Consider the following 24,159-nt stretch of genomic DNA (forward strand, 5'->3'; position numbering starts at 1 on the left):
TGTGTATAAACAATTAAATATTTATTAGCGTAAAGACTGAAACTGGATGGTCTAACTATTAACCTATAAAGTATCAGAATACTCTCCCTCAATACTTCTTGTCCTCAAGTATCCCCTTCCATCTAAACCATCTAAATAAGTACTGAGACAGTGGGAGAATGATCCTGTAAACTTCTAGCCAAGGCAACCACCAGAGAAGCAAGATGTTAGCATCCCAGTCTATACTCCATGATTATTTAACTTTTATACAAAGTAGAGCAAGTTCAAGAGAAGATACTGAAATTCCTACCCCATATAGAACACATTCAAGAAAGTGGAACGTAAGTATTCAATTTCTTGCAAGCAAAATACAGCAGAGAGCCTTCTAAATACTGAGTCATTAGAGCAAAGACGACAAAAAGTTACTGCTTTTTTTTTTTTTTTTAATAATTCCCTTAAACTTTCATGTGAGTGCACAAAATAAAATGTTTTGTTTGGAATTAAATAGCAATTACTTGTTTCAAACAAACGTTACGGTGTCTTCAATTAAGTAACTTTTTTTCATCTTTACCTTTGGACAAAGCTGACTTGGGTACATTTTCTTGTTTCTTAACTGAAATAAAATATGTGCAACCTTAATGTTAAATAGTATGAAAAAATGCCTTGGACCTCTCATACTTAGCACTTTTACTCTCTCTGTAGCTCAGATCCCCTTCTGTAAAATGGGAATAATTTGACCTTACCAAGATTTTGTGAAGGTAAATGAACGTGTAAATAATCAAGAAACTACGATTGCAAAGCCATTGACACCATGAGCATCCTAGGAAGCCTTGATTAAATTGATAACTTTGTCAGCAGAGCAGGAACCTAATAATAATGAGAATATAAAACATAAGAAAATGAACAAAGAGAAGAACAACAAAATATTAAATACCTACACAGTGTTTGGTCCCTATCCATCCTCCAGCAAGAACAAAGCAGATCTATTGAAAAAATATTAGGCAGTTCTTCAACTAAAGATGATCATATTCATAAAAGATGTGAACTTAAAATTTCACAACCTTATTTCTAGTATTTCTTAATACCCAAATACTTGACTTTGCAACTTTTAAGGTCTTTTTTTTGCCATAATAAAAATGTTACATACAATGTTCAAGACAAAAATCAAAAAACACGGAAGTTCATCTGCCTGGTTTAGGGTAACATTTATCCCTCAATATTAAGAAAACGGCGTAGCATTTTGACACCTATCCCATTTACTTCTTTCAACTGAAACCAGGCAAAGCCAGTGGTTTTTGAGGCAAAACCAGATGAAGAACTCACGTGACTCCAAACAAAAAGCAATTTTCACACGGCCTCCTATGAACTGAACAGAAACAAGCAAGTCTGGCACAACTCAATGTTCTACAAGACATGCACAAAGGGCCTAGTTCTGAGAGGTGCTGAAGGTCTCTGGGTACTGAGCACTGCAGAATCAGGCTCAACTTGCTAATGACTTTTCATAGGGTAGTGGAGATTAACCACAATGTGACTCCTGCAGTCATTTGCAGCCTGAATGAAACCGGAAAAACTCTTTTTGACTTTACAAGGAAAGGGTTTATGCCTTTTCCTTTTTGCTGAGAACAGCCCCTTTTATTTTCCCTAGACAAAAAAAATGTTTTTTCTCACTAGGCTTTACTTGGAAATGCTAACGATGTGTCACCCCCTCCAGAGAATGACAGGCCAACAACTAGACCTTCTTTAACAGAGGACTAAGTTGTTGTTATACAGCCAATAAGAAACTATTGAGGTGGAATCAACCACAAAACCATGGGTCCTCTGTCTGTCCAGCTCCCTTCCCAGGCACTAGAAACCTCGAATTCCTGACCATGGTGACAGACTGAAGTAGCAGCCAAAAGAGCACACAGACATGGTTTCTGCCCCCTATACCTACCAGACAATTTGCTCTCCAAGGACAGCATACAGAACAATGGAGTAGAGTATCTTCTCCTCTCTATTCTGTTTCCCAGGCTATAAATATAGCCACATCCATGGCCACAGCTCTCTTTCATGGGACTGCTTTAACATATCCAAAATTATCAACGCCTCTATTAGTACTGCGTCTACCACTATTAAATGTTTAAAGTTTAGACGCTAAAAATTCCATGTGCTGTACCTTGATTATTTTTTCTTAGAAAACCGTTAGTCAAGCTATACGATTAGGATGAGAGAAATGCCATAAACGGTAGTTAACTGAACAGTCTCTGAATGCTAGGCACCAGTATGAAATGAAAAGTGACATTTCAGACTCTTGCCTTTCCTTCTTTGGAACATAGCATCAGAGAGTTTGAAGAATAAAAAGTGAATTTTGATCGATTCAGCTGCTTACCTCAGAAAACCGTAGACACAGATGGAATACAAAACTTCTCAAGGCTATGGCTTGCGAGGTCTTTTTAAGTAAGGTAAGAAATCATTTAATCACCTAATTTTTCCCAGAGTAGTGAACAATGATACCTGTAATCAGTGGCAAGTCTGCTAAATGTGCTGGTTTTGTCCAGGATAGAGTTATTTCTCTTCATAGTAGCTAGCATGGGGCTATGTTTTGGATTTGGGCTGGAAACAGTGTTGAGAACACAGGGATGTTTTCATTAGTGCTGAGCAGTGCTGACACACAGTCAAGGCCTTTTCTGCTTCTCACCCCACCCCACCCCACCAGCGAGCAGGCTGGGGGGGCACAAGAAGCTGGGAGGGGACACAGCTGAGACAGCTGACCCCAACTGACCAAAGGGGTATTCCACACCATATGGCATCATGCTCAGCATATAAAGCTGGGGGAAGAAGGAGGAAAGGGACATTTGGAATGATGGCATTTGTCTTCCCAAGTAACCATTGCGCATGATGGAGCCCTGCTTTCCTGGAAATGGCTGAACACCTGCCTGCCGATGGGAAGTAGTGAGTGAATTCCTTGTTTTGCTTTGCTTGCGTGGGTGGCTTTTGCTTTCCCTGTTAAACTGCCTTTATCTCAACCCACGAGTTTTCTCACTTTTACTCTTCCGATTCTCTCCCCCATCCCACCGGGGGGGAGTGAGCAAGCAGCTGGGTGGTGCTTAGTTGCCAGCTGGGATTAAACCACAACAGTCCTTTTTGGTGCCCAATGTGGGGCTCGAAGGGTTCAAGATAACGACAGATTTGATTGAAATGTGCTAGGTCAAATTTATAGCTGTTATTGCTGTTTAGCTGTTAATCAGCAGGCTTCTTGTGCTTGCCATGGAGCTTGCTTGCCTTACTGTATATTAGAGTCTAGTGCTCGTTAGTGGCTGGTTTTTGCTTTTGCTGCTTGCTGTACTGCTGATCATCTTACTGTACTGTGCCTGGAAACATTTTGATAACAGCCATAGCGATGCGCCTGGGCTGGCAGATGGCCAGGGCATCGCTGCTGTTTCTGTTTTGCTGTACTGGACAGGCTGGAACTCCAGTGTGAACTCAAGTTGAAGGGACTGTGACCTGTGGATGAATCCACGTGGGAGCAGGACACTCCGAAGCATCTGTGGCCATGAATAAGTCCACGCCAGAGCAGGTACATCTCAAAGTGTCTGTGGCCGTGGTTATGTCTGTGCTGCAGCAGGTATACGTCTGAAGGGATTGTGGCCCAAGGATAAGTCCATGCTGGAGAAGGTGCACCTCAAAGCATCTGTGGCTGTGGGTAAGTCCACGCTGCAGCAAGTACACCTTGAAGCGTCAGGGGCTGTGCATGAGGTCATGCTGGAGCACCTCAAAGCGTGTGGCCATGGATAAGCCCACGACAGAGCAGGTACTCCCCTGGAGCGACTGCGGCCATGGGTAAGGCCATGTTGGAGCAGGTTCACTTCTGAAGGGATTGCGGCTGTGGGTAAGGCCGTGCTGGAGCAGGTATATCTCTGAAGGCATTGTGGCCCATGAAGAAGGCCATGCTGGAACAAGTGCACCTCAAAGCGACTGTGGCTGTTGCTAAGTCTATGCCACAGGAGGTGTACCCCTGAAGAAACTGTGGCTCATAGATAAGGCTGCACTTGGAGCAGGTACACCCCTAAGGGACTGCAGTCTGTGGATAAGTCCAAGCCGGAGCAGGGACAAGGGGAGGAGTTCATTGCAATGTTAAACCCGATGGCCTGGTCCAAAGGGACCAGGGATGGAGGCTGTAATAGAAATACCTTTAAATTGTTGTAACCCACAATTTGAGTTGCATGTTATAGGAATTGCTATAGCAGGAACCACCTGAACCAATGGATGACAACCCTTACAAGAAGCAGGGCAAGTACAGCAGTGACCCGACCTGAGCTGGCTTTGGTGCCCAATAACTCCACGCAACACACCACCTCTCCTGTCCTGAGTGACCACCGTAACAGATGGAGCCCAAAGTCACAGACTAAATGAACTCAATGGATATTTTGTGGACACTTATGGACATTTCACAAGGGTAGTACATAAGCTAAAGGAATGATATCTGCGTATTATATCAAAGGATGGGAAGGGTGGTGGTGGTTAATGAGGTTGTATTGGATAGTGTGGGACCCGAGCATGATGTAAATGGTACGGAGTAAGGGGTGGAGAATGTGCTGGTTTTGGCTGGGATAGAGTTCATTTTCTTCATAGTAGCTAGGATGGGGCTATGTTTTGGATTTGTGCTGGAAACAGTGTTGAGAACACAGGGATGTTTTCGTTACTGCTGAGCAGTGCTGACACACAGTCAAGGCCTCTTCTGCTTCTCACCCCACCCCACCAGCGAGCAGGCTGGGGGGGCACAAGAAGCTGGGAGGGGACACAGCTGGGACAGCTGACCCCAACTGACCTAAAGGATATCCCACACCATATGATGTCATGCTCAGCATATAAAGCTGGGGGAAGAAGGAGGAAGGAGGGGGCATTCAGAGTGATGGTGTTTGACTTCCCAAGTAACTGTTACACATGATGGAGCCCTGCTTTCCTGGAGATGGCTGAACACCTGCCTGCTGATGGGAAGGAGTGAGTGAATTCCTTATTTTGCTTTCCTTGCACGCACAGCTTTTGCTTTCCCTGTTAAACTGCCTTTATCTCAACCCATGAGTTTTCTCACTTTTACTGTTCCAATTCTCTCCCTCATCTCACTGGGGGGGGAGTGAGCGAGTGGCTGCGTGGTGCTGAGTTGCTGGCTGGGGTTAAACCATGACACTAACTCGAAATGAAGTTTTAAAACATTAACGGGGATAGACATTTCTAAGTAGGAAGACAAGTAAGGAGGGTCCAAACTCCCAGACTTTGCCTAATGCTCCTCCAGCAGGATCAGACCATTTTCACTGTATAGCTACAGATAAGTAGTTAAAATATTTTAGTGAGCCTGTAATTGATAAGTTTTGAGGTCCTTGCATGTACAATGAGATTATTCTGAGTGTACCAAAAGGAAAGTAGCATCTAGGACCTACTGCAGTACTTATCTCTAAAGTCTTCGCTTTTTTTTTTTTTTTTTTTTCCTCAAAACAAACAATCCATCCAAGACAATCAATAGGCCTTCCTCCTCTGTGTGACCCAGCCATCAAAGCTGGTAGAGAATGCTGAATTACTAGAGGAAGCGAATCTATACCTGCTAGGGTAGCAAAGGAACAGTATCCTCTGTACAGACCTGAGGAAGGGTAGCTACTAGCCTGCGTGTCAGAAAGCTTCATGGTACTGGAAAGTATCCTCTCAGTCATCACTGCACTTGGGTGAGTTGCTGTTTGACTTCAGCTATAGCTTTAGGAGTAGCCAAGGCCACAGAAGCAATAAAAGCTAGAAATATTTCAGCAGAGAGGCTGAAGTCTTTATTTGTAATCCTCAAACCAACTGAGGATTTGGATTTCCTTCCAGTCACAAATAAATAAGGGCTGAGTCTTCTAGCCTAGGTGATGGAAAAGACCTAGTAGTACTAGTTAAATGGAGCAGGGAAAGACAGACAGACAGAAAGACAGAGGAAAAAAAAAAAAAGACTCCTTTTCAAAGCCAGAAGTAAAGACATCCTTTTGGGCCTGGTGTATTCATTTACACACGCGCACACACACAAAACCAAATCCAACTTGTGCCCCTGCTACTAACCTCTGCTGGCATTTACATAATGCCAGTCTAGTCTGCTGTGTGATACATAGCAACCTGTATATCCCTCAGCATTATTAACTCTTAGACTGAGAGCACTGGGCTTGAGAGAAACACATAGCACTGCTAAAACATACATTTTTGTTGTTTTTTTTTTTTTAATTAAAAAAATCTCAATATATTGTGAATACTCTAGAAGACTGTGGTAATGTGATAGGATTATCAAAGGAAAGATGTAACATCAGCCTGACAGTTTACAAACGCAGTATTCAGTTCTACATGTAAATGAGATCCCATACAGTAAGCAAATAGGATCACTATTCACAATAATTACCACTCTAATTCACAGATTATCTCAAGAGTAGATGGTAACAGACCAAAAAAAAAAAACCAACAACCAAAAAAACCCACAAAACCCAGACTTTTTTCCCCCCAGCTGACCCTTTACACAATAAATTGTCTTTACGTGGCCACGACTTAGAGGAATTTCAGTTGCAGACTTGACATTGCAGAGAGCAAAGTGTAAAGGTTGTGAATGGTGTGGTTGTTCAGAAGAAACCTAGAGCCTCCCCCTTCCCTTCACAGGCATCAACTTAATTAATTGTAAGAAACATGGTCATTATGCAAATGAATTCAGTCCTGTGATTGGTTATTGCAGCAATGAAGATTCTCACACACTATCCACATGAGTTCTGAAAATAGCAACAAGCATCTGCTCTGTGCAGTCTACCCCATCAACTTTCTTTTTACTATTTGTTTGAAAAAGAGGCTTTCAATAAATTTGTGATTCCTGACACCAGAATTTATAAAGGACTAAAGCAACATCATGTGAACAAGACCTCTGGCTAAGTGAAATAACATTTCTGGTAACACTTATCTACAGACTGTAAGATGACTTGCTGGACAAATTAACTAGCCTAGTAATATTTTTACTTCATATTAACTACTCTGTGATCTGCACTGCACATCTATAAACAAAGACTTCCACTGTGCATTTGTCTGATATATTTAAGACATATAACTTAATTATAATCTGTTGTTCATTCCAATTAGTTATTTTAATGCAAAATCAGTCCTGATATTTACTAAAGCTCATTCTTCCACTTCTAAACTAGTTTGTCATGTCTATTTTAAATTTTGAAGCCATGCAACATCATACCTACTTAAATTTTAACAAGGCAAATACCTTCCTCGGCAGGAAGAGAGTACACTCATTTTCCAAGGGTGAAAAGCTATGCAGCTTCAGTTTTGCTTGGACAGAGAAAGTAGGTAAGTTTAATATCTTAAGCTATTTTGGCCAGTAAACTGTTAGTATTACAAAAAGTTTGTCCACAACACAAAAAAGAAAAGTTTCAAATAAATAACAAATTATTTTGTTTACCTTCTCTTTTGGGTTTTGTGATTTTAAAAGTTTTGGAGTGTGTATTTTCAACTTTGTATACACAAGACTGTAAAACAAGTTAGAGAAAAGGCTAAATCTGATTATCCCTTCTAGTTTAATAATTCATTCCTAACTCAGCCAGAATCAGGCAGGCAAATATGTCCAAAATTTGAAGGATTTAAAATGCACTGTAACTTGAATCCAAGTTTAGCTACAGAATCTTGTTTAGCTTCTTTTTTAGAGAATTCTGAGAAGGGGGCATGCTTAAAATGTATCTGTATGTGCATCAAAATAACACTGACATGGGAATTTAGGCAATCCAAAGGTGAGCACTAACAAACCACCCCCCAAAACCCTAGAAACATGAGGATATAAATCTTAGTCTGTGCCCTCCATATAATTCAACTGAACGTTGCCTACTTCTCTGGATAACTGTTGAGTTACCATCAATTGCCGAGTTTTGAAAATTGTTGAATAAGCAAATAAACACATTGGGTAAATAAGGATAGTACTGGAGAAAATACTTTGTTCATTTACTCTAACTATATATAATCTTAGTTCTAGTTATCCCAAAAAACCGTAAGATATTTTTGTTAAAATGATGAACTCATAGCAATAAGAGATGCCACCTAAGAAACTCTTGTTTATTCTGAAGCATTAGCTGGAAAGTGGGTAGAGCAGGTATATTTTGATTTAACATGTTAGGTGTTCAGGTTATTGAAAATTTTAACAGAAAATAAAATTACAATTTTAACCAGAGAGCATATGCATTTTCATGCTTTGTTCAGATTTAATTTGTTTTGGGGGCTTTTTTTTTTTTTTTTTAAATAAAACAGTATTATTTACTGAAGCAACAACTACCACCCATAAAGGCTAAGGTAACTGATGTACCAAGACAAAGAGGTTCAGAGGCAAAGACAATATCATATGCTAACAGTCAAGAAAATAATGTCAATGTAGAGTTCTCCCTTCAAGGATAGTCTTAATTTACGGTCCTTTCAAAGTGTAGCTATTGCTGTCCTGAACATAAAACAGAGCTCTGAACACACAGCCTCAGAATAAGGCTCTATCTTAATAATAAAATTAATGAGATTAGAATGGGCCCTCAAGAAATGTTAGTAACCCAGAATTTTACAACACACTTTGAATTGTGAGATGACTTAGTATTAAAAGTAACATTCCATTTCTATGACTGTCTTAACACACACTGCGCCCTGCAAGGAACAAATATGTGACTACACATGCACTAATTAAATATTTATAGTACGAAAAAATATGTGTCATCATAAAAGCAGACAATATTGTGCAAAGATGTAATTCCCTTCTATTACTCTAACTAGAAATCAGAATCAAGGAGACACAAGAGAGTTAAACTCTCCTGTTATTATAGCTGAATAACTAACACTTACATAGTCCTTTAAAAAATAATGAGATACAGAAGCCAAAGTATTAGTTAGCTCAAACAAGGATGAAGATGCAACTTTCAAACTCTTAAGAGAAGAAACATCCGGGAAAAAAACCAAGAAATATTTAAAATCACCCTCTTTCTTTCACCTCTGCCTCCTCATTAGTATGGGTTCGAGGCTCTTTCCTCCAGCAGCAGGAGCCAAGCTCCCAAGCAAGTGGCACATTTTGTTCTATGTTCTTTCAGGATATGGAATTCCTTTCCTTGTATCCTCTAAAAAAAGAGTTAAAACTCTCATCCTGACTCTCTGGCTGTATGAGAAAATTTCCAGCTGAACTCACATCGCTAAGTGCTATAGGGTTACAAGGTATATAATCACAAGTAAGTGATCAAAATATTGGAAGATAATTAATAGTCTGATCAAACACAAAATATATGTGCACTTACTCCCAGAATTCCATCACTGGAGAAGTGGCATTTTGTAAAGAGACTTGACTGCAGTTGCTCAGATTAAGTTTTTGAAATTCCACACAGTTTTCTATAAAAGAACAAAAAAGAGTTTGCTATATTGACATGTAAGTACATTTCTTCTTGTGCACCTTCTAGTTTATGCATCTTGTAAAGCCACCATTCTATGATACATTTTCTCTATGTGGTTAAAGGATTTCTAAGTACACTAAAATGCCACAGCTGCTACTTGCGCAACACTATTTTGATAACCAGATCACAGGCCTATCCCAGAAAAATATCCATGCAGTATGCTACATTCTCCTATAACACTTTCCAAAGGCACAGCTGCAATGGCAAGGGCCAATAAAACACCTGAGGCAGAAGAAAGACGCTTTGAGAAACTGAGGCAATTGGTTGGGAATTACAACATACTCCTACCTCAACTGCTGGTTCAGTGGCCAATGGTAACAATTGGCTTATGAAACACTGCCAGCAACAACCTTCCACTTTGCCTTAATATGGCAAGTGAAAAATCAGTCTGGCTTATTATTATTATCTCTAATACAGAGAAAGGAGATCAAAGCAGCTCAGCATTGTTGAGTTGACACTTAGTATTTGAACAGCGATCAACATTGGCTAAGCTCCTTTGCAGGATTGCCAAAATTGATACTGAAGCCTTCCACATCTATCGGGCCCAAGACTAGTTCCCTAACATAACCTAAACTGCAAGATTTCACATAGCTGTAGGTGTGCTCAGAGAACACAATAATGATCAATTAATAAAAGCCATGAAAGACAGTACAGTTGGTGCATGATTTGAAATTGGACAGTAATATAAGGAATAAATGCAAAAACTTCAGGAACATGGAAATAAGGGCATTGGTATGTATTCCTCCCCATAGATGTTTGTGATCTTCAAATGCAATAAGCAGAGCATTACAGATAAAAATATCAATGAGAGGACAGATGCAGAGCCCTATACTGCAAACCCTTAGGAAAACACACCTCATCTTATATGAAAGAGGCTACTTTGTATGCAGTAAGGATTATTTATGTGACTAAATTTTCAGAAGTGGCTTGATGAACATTATCCCTCAACATCTGGCACTAAAAAGAGCGAATCCAAAGTTCCACGTTTAATATTTTCCTCTCCATTTAAACTCCTCCTGATTTCATTAGAGTGAAAGAGCAAGATTGTAACCTGTCATCAGGTCATCAGCTCTTCAGTAGAATTCACTTAGTGTACTCAGGGAGAATAGATATGATTGCAAATGAGAGTCTTGGGATTTGGCCAGAATATCTTACAGAATTAACAAAATCCAAAGTCTTCTTCTGCTATCTGACATTATATTCTGCGGGAACAAATGCTTATACAATGACCTAAACCAAAAAGGTATGAATAAGTCTTCACTCCAGGATTCCTTTATCATGGTGTAGTACGATGTGATTGGCCCATTTCCACAGACTTTTCTGCCAGAACAGTTTTATTCCTGACATTTTAATATATTAATCAATTACTTTGAAGTATTTGTATAGCAATAATCTCTACTGAGGTCATACCTGTATTCCATTCATGCCCACAGGTAGCCCAAGGAAGCTCTGTAGTAAAGCAGTTAAACAAATAGAAGATAGCCCATGCTAAAATGATGATGTAATATACATTTAGATGTGCCTCTATAACTTGGGTAGCATATCCAATGCCTAGAGAAAAAAAAGGGAGACAATAGAAAACTTTTACTTTTCAGGTAATTTAAAAACAAATGCTTACTACTTTAAGTATATCTTAACTTCAATTTTGATACAATTTATTTTACTGCACTTTAAATTTAATGCATTCTTTTGCAGTAGAACACAGAACTGTTTGTTACCTTCAAATAGAGGGCAAACTTTCCTCCAGCATGTAATGCCTCCTTCACTAGTAAACTGTCCCAAGGCTGTCTCCAAGAAAAATACTGGTATTCCACAGCAAATAAAAAAAACCACATATGGGATGAGGAAAGCACCTACAAGCAAACATTGAGGGAGTATTGGTTATAATGACTACAGTTCCTTGACAGCATAGTGAGAAACTAATTTTGTTAATAAAGGAAGGATCACCTATTAGCCATCTCTCAGGCATCGTGCTGAAAGTGCAGAAAGTGTTTACTCCTGGCCCCAAATATCAAAAGTTAACCTGTAAGCCAATGTCATGGACTAAAAAAGACCAGACCAAAGTTCCTCAGTATAGACTAAATTCTGCTCATGTGTCTCAAACACAGAAAAGACCACAGTCTTGCTCAGCCACACAGTTCTGCTCTGATCATCACTAAGTCAGTCTACACTATCTTCTCTCCCTTGCTTTTCTCAGGAAAGCAGGGATGAAGAATTGTTATGGAAATTAAATCCAGTAAGTCCTTTGTAAGTTATTTGGATAAGCCTGATGATAAGGATCATGAAATGGAAATGATGAAATAAACTTTAGAACTACTTACAAGAACAGGAAAGCAGGGCTTAGCCTTATCAGCTAGAAATATTAATGTGAAATTGTAGGAAAATAACAAAGCATCAACATTTTTGTTCAATGTTGACAGTAAACTCCAGGATAGGTAATGAATAATACAATTCAATGCTGAAGCGTTGCATACAACAACAACAAAATTCTTCTCTTATCAATTAACACATAGCAGAAGTATTGTATTATTTAATGACTGATCGCGTTATTAGGTGTGGCACCTAAAGAACATGGCTTTAGAAAGCAAAGAAATGAGAGAATATACATATGTTAGGCATAATGTCACTTGCTAATAACGTAGATTTTAGGTATTCCATTTAGAACTGAAACTAAATAATAAGGAATAAAATACAGCCTTTTGACTGTGTAGACAATCCATATATATATATATATCAGGCATAAAGAATTATTTTCCTCATTCCCCAAGTACTCAGACTTTCTGATGAGTCAAAGGATGAAGTGGAAAGCAAGCAACTATATTGGTTTAGACTGAAACAAGGAAAGAAGGAAATAAATACTGAGAAGAAAGCACAAAATAACTGATTCTGCCATTTTTACTTACACCAAGAAAGTTTTACTGGTTTAACCAGGCAGACTAGCACAGCAGAGTACTGCACAGAATAATTTCTCTGAAGTTGTAGGAAAATTACAAAGCATTAACTGTCTAATTAAGTTATGAAAATAAAGGTTCATACAACATATATAATGTGTTATATCCAGGCCTCAACCTACTTGTTCCCAAACAAATAATCCCACACAACTAATTAACTTCATTTAAAGTTCCCATTAAATAACGTAAGCATCCCACCATCCATTCCATATCAAATCAACACAAGATATGCTAAACACACAAAGTTTTGGTGGATGCAGTTTTTCCTAGGATGATGTGTTTTACAGTGCTGTCCATCATTGCATACATCGATCAGTTCTTTAGAGCACTAGCAATAGCAGCATTTCCTTCCTTCAATGGGAGTCCTGAAGATCAATTTGATCATTAATGAACAGCACCTTAATAGCTACCTCTCTAATGCTAAATCTCTGTCAGAATATTAACTACGAACAAAATGTTTCTGAATATACTTCAGGAAAATTTCTACAACTACAAGGCAAATAGGTATCCTGTTCATGATCTTAAAAACAAAAAAAACCTCACACCAAAAACTGAACACCACAACACACCCACAATCTGCAACAATTGTTATGCTTTAGTCACTTTGACTAGAAAGTTGAGACAACTAATTACAGCTGTTTTGACTTGCAGTTTCTTTCTTCAGGCCCAGCACATCAAGAGAGATCTCTTCATGAGTAGTCTCTTCCCTCAACCAAGCAATTTCCCTATAGTTGAATCTCAGCTGCATCTCAAGCAATACATGTGGATTTCACAAAGAATGGAATCCTTGCATCTAAAACATGGTTTCTCTGTATCCTTTACTGTGCAAATGGTTTGAACAAAATCCTTATAGGCCGGGCAAACTGCTGGCCAGTATCAAATCCAGCTTGGCCCACGCATACGCACGATCATAGCAAGTTTAACATGGCAACTTGTTGAAATTGAAAGTATTCGCTTTGACTCTATTTTTCCAACACTGTTCTACAACAGGTGTACATTATGAAAATTAAAGGACATCAGGTTTCCCAGCTTGCAAAGAGGTCATATTCCAAGAAATATCTAATTCTAAACATGCAAAGAAATTAATTTTCCTAAAAAACCCACTAAATGTCCATAAGAACAAATTAAAATTGCAGAAGCTTATGCCTACTCTACCTGTTATGACTCGGAGTAAGTACCAGAGTGAGGTCAGACCTCAAAAGTTCCATACTACTGCTTCTAGATTCGTTCTGTATCTAGCAAGTTATGAAATAACTAGCTCATATATCTTACCATTGTCTTCACTTACCACACACTAAGTAGTTTTCAGTATTTACATCTGATGCATCAAACAAGTCCAACTCTGGTCTAATTCCAGCAGGGCACTCCAGAGAGTTACAAAAACACAGGTCATAGACCAAGTCCTCGTTGAATAAAATTGAAGTCAATGGCAAATTTCCCATGGTGCCAGGACATGACCAATTAAACCACACACATTAATTCTATTCTTAAAGAATAGAGTGGTGATTAAGTATGATATTTAAGTAATTACTTTTTCACCAAGTCACCCAAAAACATGGTTAGAATTTTTTCTACCTAATGTTATAGTCTTAAAAATGGTAGCATCACATTTTGACAAGCTAGCATATACATACAAACGGTACATACAAATATAAAGGTTACTGTATGAACAAGCAAATCTTCATTATATGCCGAAAAAATATTTCTATCTTTTCCTCTGCCAAAACTTCTCTGGGAAAACTTTGACAATCAACAAGAAACTGTTCTGCATATCGTATCCAGCATATTAATATTTATGTACTAAGAGCAGTACGTGGTAGCATCATTTTGGAAGCAGGTGAATTCTTGTTATCTTAGTTTTGCCAAAGTACAGATATATAAAGAAAGGAGCTGCAAACCATAAATACATTTTCCACAGTAGTATTAGCCTTATAGAAACAGCAGACAAAGTGGGCCAAAAGCATCCCTGAGTTCAGACAACTGTGCCTAGGTTTGGAGGGGCAAGGGAAAGAAATGTGGCACAGCATTGTTAGCAAACAAACCCATTAAAGAACAGATCTTTGCATATCAGCCACTGAACATATTATTTTTCTCCCAGCCTATATGCTTACACTAAGACTGATTCAGGCCTTCAGTGGGGAAAATGTTGAATCTAGTCCATAGAATTCTAAACTAAATTTTTTTTTTACTTTTCTTTCCTCATTGCTTTGCAAGTCACAGCTGACGTGCTTATTCTTAACTGTCACATCTTACATAGTTTATACTTAACTATAACGAATACATGCCACATGTTATACTTCTGTGGAAGCTAAGTCTGTTCTTTTCTCTCTCAAATAACATTCTTATTCTAAATTTTATAGGGTTTGCTCTCTTCTTTGAGTAACAGGCAGCTTTTACATCTTCCCCTACCCTACTATAGTGATTTGGGAAGTAATGAGAAAAAAAAAAAAAAGTATGGTTGAGTTAAAGAAATTTTCATATGACAAAGAAAAAAAATGTAATCTTTGTAGCATTATCAAAACCAATATTCATCCTCTCCAAAGTATACTGTTGTGAAAAATAAACTGCTATGTTCTTTTCTATGTCAGACAAACTTACTAAAGTATGGTTGGGTCTGTATTCACATGCAGGAGAAAACCCACAGTGTACTACTATAACAGAACACCGGCTTCTTCCGCATTAAAAGTCTCACAGGAAAAAAAAAAAGTCAATTTTTTTTTTTTTTACTAACACAAAAGAAACTTGTGAAAGTAAGCCACACAATATTTCGGGAGGAGAAGGAAAGAGAAACACAGTGATTTTTTCTTAGTTGTCAGATGCTTAATACTGCCCTATCTGCACATACACTGAATTCCTGAATACCTATCTCTTAACTAGTGCAAGAAATCACTGTAAAGCATTCTTAACTGTTTATTTCCCACATGTTTATGGCGAGCTGTAAATCAACATATAGATGCCATCTTACCTCCTCCGTTCTTGTAGCAAAGATACGGGAATCTCCATACATTTCCCAACCCAATAATCTCCCCTGCCACAGAAAGCACAAATTCAACCTTATTGTTCCAGTGACCTCTTTCATGAACTTTCTTATCGTTGCTGTGGACGAGGTTGGTACTTGAGGCTTCTGGGTCCAAAGTATCTTCTGGCTTGCCGTTAATTATAGGAATAGTCTTTTCAGCTGTCATGACTGTTCAGCCTAGGGGAGAACAAAAGAAAAACATACAGATGTTTTAAGGCACTTGTTAGTAATAACCTTCAATGACTAAGAAGTCCCTCAGTTTATCATTGGCTTCTTACTACCTACATAAATTTGCAGGTGAAAGCGAAGGAGGCAACTCCACAAGGCTGGAAAAGTTGTAAAGGAAAAAGGAAAGGGGGGCTGGGGGGGGGGGAGAGAAGCTTATGTACAAGGGAAAGAGAAGATTTCAAAGTTGAGACAGACAACTTAGTAGTACGACATTGTTTTAAGGCGCAGATAGCGAAGCCTTTCAAAAATCCCTCCCCAAGCAAGGATCCCAGCTTGACTAACCTACCAGAAGACAGAGATCTCCTGCACCTCCCAGGCACACAATTGAGAATAGAAGAAGAAAGGGATGTGGAGAAAGGGGCCTGAATGGTTCTGGCCTGCCTGGAGGAGTAACGGAGCTCCCAGACTACTCACCCAGGGCTCTGCCTGTGCCTGCGCGGCTGGGAGAGGGACAGGGTCTCTAGCTGAGTGCTCGGCTCCGAGCGGACCTCCGCGGGCTGCCGCTCTTCGCTCTGTTGCACAGGAGGCACGGGGCAGTGCAGCCGCCGGCGCCCAGCGGCAGAAGCGGGCAGGGGGAGGCGGGGATAACGCGGACAGCGTTAGGATAACGAGAAGCCGGGAAGCCTCGTCCCGTTCTGCGGCTGCTGCCCGGCCGGCGGGGATAGGATGCTCCCCGCGCTCTGGAGCCGGAATTTGAAATGCTCAGCCTTCCCCGGAGCGATGGTATAATACCCGCCTCCCCCCTCCGCCCACCTCAGGCTGTCCCGCCAGCTCCCCCCTCCTCCTCTTCCTTCCCCCTCCTCCTCCATCCAGCATCACCACCCGAGCATCCCCAGCCCCTCGCTCCCCCGCCCCGCGCAAAGCAACCAGGGCCAAGCACCGGCGGTACCCAAGCCCTGCTCCTTGCACCCCTCGGCTCCCCCCTACGCGAGGGGGAGGCGACCTGCATGCGGCTCGCAGAAGGCCGGCGGCGGCGCGGGCGGCGGCGGTTCGCTGCGCACACCTGCCGGCCGCCTTGCTGCAGTGCCCGCCGCGGCGGCGAGAGCCCGGCCCCGCCACCGCCCTGCCCCGCGGCTCCCCCGCGCCCGCTGCTCACGGGGCAGCCGGGGGTTGGTTTGTCGGGGTGTTTGGTTCAAGTTCAGGCCTGGCAAGTTAAAAAAAGGAACCCGCCGAAAACAGATGACATAAACTTCAGCTGGGAAGGGGGGGGGGGGGGGGGGGGCGAGAACGGGGTAAAAAAAAAAAAAAATGTGGGGGGAACATTTGGAAAGTGTGGAAACAACGTGGGCGCTTTCTAGTTACACGGGGAAAATGCAGAAACGGCCCACGTGGGCATTTCTAACCGGGGTTTTGCTTAAAATCCAAGCTAAATAAGCGTAAAATAGAAGCAAGAATAGGAAGAAGTAATACAAACTGTTTTGTTTCAGGTTGAATGAAATATTTCATCAAATAGAGATTTTTTTTTTTCCCCCATTCAATCCCCCCCCCCCTTTTTTTTTTTGGTAGGTCAGTTATTTCCACCCCATGTTTCTCAACCCAAACTAAATACCTCTTCCATTATTCATCTCTGCAGCTTTTCCTTAGCAAATAGCAAGGCCCAACTCAGGTTTTAGCTTCAAATCTTCCCTCAGATCCAAACTCTCAGTTGCAGCTACGATCACCAATGTTTTGCTCTGCAACTACAAGAGAGGCACTTTGGAACGCTGTCTCTTAAATCCTGGATTACATTTAAGAGTGCTGGAGGATGCTGTCCCAGGGACAGCATGCTCTTCCATGTGAATTCTTTCCCTCTTGCCCTCCAGCTCCATGGACTTTTACACCGCCAGGAAAACTGTTATCCAGTGCTTACTGAAGAAAGTGGAAAGATGCCCATGGATAGATTTTATATTAACTTTAGCTGACTTTGGAAGCCAGAGCCTGATCATACCCTGCTTATACACATAGCCTCAGTGTGTTTACACGTTGAAGCTCCTACTGTGCTTAAAGTTTTTAGAATTTTGCTTTTAAGTTATGCATGCCACAAGAATGGGTGTTGGGGCCTCACCCTACATTCTCTGTCAACTATATATCACAAACACTTGCACCTAACAGGTGCAGGATGAGGCCCTGTCTTTTCTTATTGATATCAACATATATAGCACTAGTCAAACCTATATTGTGAAATTAAAAACTGCCAGTGGTAAAACTATGATAAAACTGCAGAATTCTGATTTTATTTTTTTAATCATGTTTTTTTAAAAGTATCCTCCACAGATATCATTACCAGAGCTGGGTTTGGTTTTGGGTGGTCTTTTTGTGGTTTTGTTTTGTTTTTAATGCAGCTGGTATTCATTAACTGAGGATGGAATAGATCCATTTTTCCCAACCTGGCTTTGTACAAACCAAACTCAACTTTGAGGGTTTTTTTTGTGGTTTTTGGTGGGGGTTTTTTTTTGTTTGTTTTTTTCCTCTTCCCCCTTCTTCAACTAGTTTTCAGCAGGAATCAAAACAGGCATTGTTTTTCTGTATTCCAGCCAGGCTGAGCAGGCTCAACAGGATACACTTAAACATCAAAGCTGAAACTGAACTCTCATTTCATTCCTGAGAGTAATTCTGAAAATGGAGGGAAGCTAAGGGACAGTGAACATTTGACTCATGATTCAATACATGGGAGAGACCAGTCTGATTCAAACAGACTAATGATACCAAACTGAAAGGGCCTGCTCCAAAGAACAGTCTATAGGATGACTGACAGATGCAAAAGATGTTTAATCACTGCTATGTTCAGTATTTGAAATTATTAATTCCTGGTGACAAGTATTTTATCCACTCCTGTATGCTTGCACTGATTCCCATTCAGTCTCCTACCAACTGAAGGGTTTATGGAAGTAATTGCTAGCTGCTAATCTTTGTGAATGCTTTACTGAAATACAGCACAGTGTTTGCAACATAAAACTTGCCAAATTTTAAAAACAGGTTGATAACCTTGCTTTTTTTAATCTCGTGGAACCTCCTCTATTGCAATGAAAAAAAATTCTCTGGATTACAGGTTACATCTCAGTTCACGCACTAACCTAGTGTATCTCATGCTCCTCATCATGAATTCATGCCTGCTTCTGTCAGTCTGTTGGGAGATCTGCACGTGACATGCAGTCAGAGCTCAACTCGGTGACTGGGATGAGAGCAAACCTTGCAACATGGCTGTGCTGTAAGACAAGAGACTGATAGTTACCAATATCAGAAGGCTGTTACTAGTAAAACCAATATCTACTACTAAAACATTAGTTAATTAACTACAATATTAGTACATATTCTGTAGAAGGGCTAGCAGCATCACACATCAAGTAATCTAGTTATGTCCAAGTAGATTTCTTCTGCGTTGTCTACTCCATTCCTGATGATGTAGCATCAGTTCTGCAGAAGCATTTAGAATTGTTGCCTCCAACCCACTCACCAGAAGTGAGTTTCCTGGCCATTCCTCTCCAGTCCCACATTAAAGTGATGTGACCTAACAAAGCAATTCAAACTCTGCCTTATTCAGATTTATTTCCACACTCTCAAGGAAATGATTAAAACTCTGTGTAGAAAGTTGACAGGGGTGGGAGTGGAAACCAGATGTTTCTGCTAGCCAAAGAAAGGTGCTGTGAAGTAGCAAATGTTCTAAGACTATATTTATTTAGATTCATAAACTAAAGTTAATAAAGATGAGTAACTGATATATAGAGTAACTTGAGAAAAGAACCTCCAAGAAAAAACCACATTCCCACAGAATTCTGCCAGGATGCTGAAATACATGGTGCAGATGCACTGAGGAATACACACTGTACCCAAGCTTCTTTGGTTACTGCCAAAACTCATATTCAGCCTATTTTTCCATTTATTCTGTTCTGGGACTTGTACCTGGTCCATACTTTCAAGACACAAATACACAGTGTTAAGACATACCAACGCATGTGGAAGATTAACTCTTTTGCTCTTTTTCTCCTTATTGCCCTACCCTTACACAGTTCAGAAGGCATATGAAGAAAACTCCATGATACAGTTGCACATTTTGCTTCTCACGCTTTGGATGTATAACTTTTCTTGGAATTCAGGATGCTTTGCTTATCCTGTACTTTGGATCCTTCTTAGGATGCCTCGTTTTCTGTAGCACTACAGTTGGACAAGAGTAAAGTCTCTGCTACGCTGTGTAGTCTTTTGGCCCACATATGTGCCTCTAGATCTTCACATTTTTCCTGACTAAAACATACAAAAAAGAGGCAATAAATAACTGTCCAAAAAAGAATTCTCATTAGGATTAAAGCTACCATGAACAGAGCTAATTTCCTAAGAGGTCAATGCAACATTCATGCGAGTGTTTAATGTGAGCAAAAGTCATGTTATATAGCTTTGGAAATGAAAAGGCTTAGCTCCATTTCTTCTCCTTATTAAACTACAGTAACTCTCTTGATTTCTGTGTTGTTTCAACAATATAGAATCCTGTGTCAGTATAATTGAAGGGAGGAGGGAACAACAATCCTCTCCAGATTTAAAAGTTTTAGCTTAGATTTGATGTAAGCAAAATCTGCACAAGCCTTATGTAAAGATTTCACAAAGTCGTGATCTTCATAGGTAAATAGCTACACAAAAGAGAAGAAATATAATAAGAATTTCATTAGTGATAGTGAACTGACACAATATTTTGGATCAAAAGCCTAAGATCATGAAGCGATTTGTGAACAAGTAAGATACCTTTAGCTATGCTATTACAGACTGGACTTAAGTCAAACAGCAATAGGCTTTCTGACTTGTGCCTAATCAGTTTTCTGCAATGGGGAGAAAAAGATTTATTTGCTGCAGATAACTTAAAGTTAAGCAACAACTGATTGTTGGGCTTCTATTTAGAAAGGCTTAACAACTATCACTGTAGATATTTCTCTCAAATTTTTTGCCCATGCCTCACAATGGTTGAGATGCTGAATTTAGAGTTCAAGAGAGCTGTGAAAACCACTTTTTCATCTATTGATGTTGCTCTTTGGGGGCCTTCTCTTGTCCCTTGCCGTCAGTCTGAGATCCATATTTTCTTTCTGTTACACGCACTTTATCTTCCACACCATCTTGCCTTCTAAACAGGAATGGGTGATACATTCCACAATACGGGTTTTCTGCTACAGACTTGTGCTAACATGTCTTCATCTTTAGATCACCTCTGAGGCTCTTGCTGTGAAAGGGTTCACTTCAGTTCCCTTACAGGGTTCCTCAGTGCCTTTTGTCAGACAGACTTTTCTGATAGTTATGCGGTGACTGCTTGTATTTTAATATATGACAAAGGTGATCTAATGTCTCATGAAAAAGTGGTACACATCATGGGTTCCTCATATTGCCTCACACAAGTAAGCACCATTCCCATTGTGTTTTATGGAGATACCCCTCTGCTAATGTGGCTAATAGTACCTTGAGCTTCCTAAACACGAGTTTTACAGATAGACGGCACTTGGAAGGAACCTCCAATAGTGAGGCTTATACACAACTTCTGAGAGTTAGCAGCCATCTATCCAAATTGAACAGACACCCTTTCTATGTCATGTCAAAGTCATATCCGATGACAGCTAACAAAAGCATGTTTTTACTTTTGCTAACACTTAGAGCAGCAAGAAAGTAAACAATAAGCAAGGTTATTTTTTATGAAAAAAGCATCCTCATGCCTCTGACTGTAAACCTTGAGGCACTGTACTTCTGAATAAGATAACATGAAGTATATTTCTACACATTGACAAAAAGTAACCACCCTCCAGTAGTTTAACAAATGTCTGCAGCCAAAGGTGTCCAACAAGACAGAGATAAAGGGTAAAATGCTCTGGTTTTTGTGAAGAGAAGGAAATACCTATCCATACAGATGACAGCACTAAAAGAGAAGATACCTATGTGTCATGGTATAGATATGGAAGAATACTATAGCTTTAGATTGAGTCTATAGAACAGTAATTCAAAAAACATTTTCCAGCTTATAAATGAAGCTGATCATCAACAGTTAAAGTAAATAAACATGGAAATGTAAATATCTTGCAATTATACAACTTCATACATATATATTTTTAAATGTACATGTCAAGTAACAAAAGTTTCTTGATGAAAATTAATTTCTCCTATTCTGATTCAACAGCTTAGTATGCTCATCTAACTAACTTTCCTACTGTACTGGTTTTGGCTGGGATAGAGTTAATTTTCTTCATAGTAGCTGGTATGGAGCTATGTTTTGGATTTGTGACCAAAACAGTGTTGATAACGTACTGATATTTTAGCTACGACTGAACAGTGCTTACACAGCATCAATGCCTTTTCTATTTTTCACGTTGCCCCACCAGCGAGCAGGCTGGGGGTGCACAAGAAGCTGGGAGGGGACACAGCCAGGACAGCTGACCCCAACTGACCAACAGGATATTCCATTCCATATGACATCATGCTCAGCAATTAAAGCTGGGGGGAAGAGGGAGGAAGGGAGGACAATGATTTGAGTTATGGCATTTGTCTTCCAAAGTAACTGTTATACATGATGAAGCCCTGCTTTCCTGGAAATAGCTAAACACCTACCTACTGATGTGAAATAGTGAATTAATTCCTTATTTTGCTTTGCTTGCACATGCAGCTTTGTTTTACCTATTAAACTGTCTTTATCTCAACCCATGAGCTTTCTCATACCACATCCCCCTGGGGGAGAGTGAGAGCATGGCTGTGTGGTGCTTAGCTGCCTACTGGAGTTAAACTACAACACCTACCCAGAAGCAAAAGACCAGTGTTCAATCTTGAACGTACAGTGAAGTGTCTAATTGTCCCTCACAAACATGGTAACCTGTGCAATACTCATGTTGAGTGAAGGGTGGCAGCAACACTTCACAGTCTGCCAAATGTAGTTTTAAAACACATCAGAATGAACAACTGCAAGTTTCCATAAGAAATGCAGTCATAAGATGTGAATGAGGGAGTGGTTTGGTTCAACCCATAAGGAAGATGATTTACTTTTCTCCATGATACAAAATAATAAGAAATACATATGACAAGTTACCCAAAAAATTCTGTTCAACTAAATCACGTTTTATTTTTCGTATTTTATATCTTTGAAAATGGAGTGCAACATCAATATATTGCTTCAAAATTAAAAAAGAGGTCCCTCATATTTTCAAAATGCTTCCTTTATTGAATTCTTTTTGGCTGAAGCTGCATGTTAGTAAAACAAAGTAATTACCTGAAAAATTTTGATCAGCTCTTCTCAAACACACCCTATCATATTAGTATTTGTTTACATTTTAGCACTGTAAGCATTTAAGCACTGTAACATCTAGAGTTTTAGAGAAAGTAGTATGTGTTAAGTTCTCTAAAGCAGACCTAGTATATTCATACAGACACTATGCTACTGCAACTGCTCTATCACATAAGTTACATATGACAACTTGGACTAACTCAGCAAACAATCTCCTTTCTTGAGCTGTCTGCTGGCACATTGCTAATTAACAATTAATTGCCTTCAACAAGTTTCCTGCAGAGCAGATGATGCGGTACTGCAGATGTTTCAGCCAAGTTGCATTTCTGTGCACTGTTGAAAAGTACCTAAAGATTTTTACTGCTTTGCTTTTTGTCATTCTGATTTGTCAATCAGAAATACATTTCTTTTGTTAAGGGTTGTGTTTGTTTGGTGTGGTTTTTTTTTTTTTAAACATGTTGCAGTATTTGAGTACTGAAGAAACTCCTCTTACTAAAATACTTTCTTTACAGCTGTGAAAAATCAGCAGTTCATTGACATCAAGCCAACACCTGTAGATTTATATTCCATGATTGGGTCAAAATGGAACTTAGCTGGTAGACCAGAAAAAAAAAACAGTGTTGTAAAACCCCACCCCACTATGCCCAGCAACATATCAGTGTTTTAAGAGACAAAATACAGAATACTCTCAGATTTTATGATATTCACTTACTAAAAAGTACAGCTATGTGCCAGTCCTGGTGCATGGACTTCTTTGTCTTTCACAGCTAAAAGAGGGAGTAGCTGTTAATGTAGACTCTGATATAATCCACTGGAAAGGCAAATGGAGAAGATACAAGAGTACCAGATTATACATAATTTCATATCTGCTGGACAATTATTTTCCCCAATGACTTGTTAAAAGTGAGCAAAGAAAATCAATGGATAGAAGAACCTTACAGCAAAAAGGCAAACATCACTTTTACATGCACAGAGCTCTGTGTCTAGAGGAATGAAGAACAGTAGGTAGATTCCTACTTTAATGGTACAAATTTCAGAAGCCTGATGATGGGTATGGTGGGAGGCCAAGAGAAGACGTATATGAATTGCTGCTGCACTCTTTCAGAAGTGGATGGCATCTATTTGGGTGTTACGATTCAGGCACAGAAGACAAAATGGGCAGATTCTTGGGGGGGGGGGGGGGGGAGGGCGGAAACTTTCCAGAAACTTTCAAGAGTGTCATGAGAATGTTATTTTAACATGATGTTTAAAGCAGAGATGTGCAGAATATTTAGATGATTCAGAATATTTGTAATAGTTCCTACTCCATCTCGTCCTCTA

The 24,159-nt window shown here is 39.7% G+C and overlaps 1 protein-coding gene across 4 annotated transcripts in view; it reads right to left on the bottom strand.

The window, feature by feature from the left end:
• The window catches only part of SLC6A11 (solute carrier family 6 member 11), a 116,224-nt gene extending 99,029 nt beyond the window's left edge, over window positions 1-17,195 (bottom strand). The window contains exons 1-5 of one of the 4 annotated variants that reach the window (XM_076346006.1): window positions 17,173-17,195; window positions 15,342-15,572; window positions 11,144-11,278; window positions 10,836-10,976; window positions 9,273-9,363 (exon numbers count right to left, since the gene is read on the bottom strand). In XM_076346006.1, coding sequence (XP_076202121.1) covers window positions 9,273-9,363; window positions 10,836-10,976; window positions 11,144-11,278; window positions 15,342-15,561 — 587 coding nt within the window. In that variant the 5' untranslated portion in view covers window positions 15,562-15,572; window positions 17,173-17,195. Of the gene's footprint in view, window positions 1-9,272; window positions 9,364-10,835; window positions 10,977-11,143; window positions 11,279-15,341; window positions 15,573-15,680; window positions 15,704-15,909; window positions 15,957-16,037; window positions 16,325-17,172 lie in introns of those variants that run through there. The other 3 variants (XM_076346003.1, XM_076346004.1, XM_076346005.1) reach the window with 3 other exon arrangements.
• Window positions 17,196-24,159: the final 6,964 nt, after the last annotated feature.

The sequence above is a fragment of the Aptenodytes patagonicus genome, chromosome 8, assembly GCF_965638725.1.
Source record: "Aptenodytes patagonicus chromosome 8, bAptPat1.pri.cur, whole genome shotgun sequence".
Taxonomy (NCBI): domain Eukaryota; kingdom Metazoa; phylum Chordata; class Aves; order Sphenisciformes; family Spheniscidae; genus Aptenodytes; species Aptenodytes patagonicus.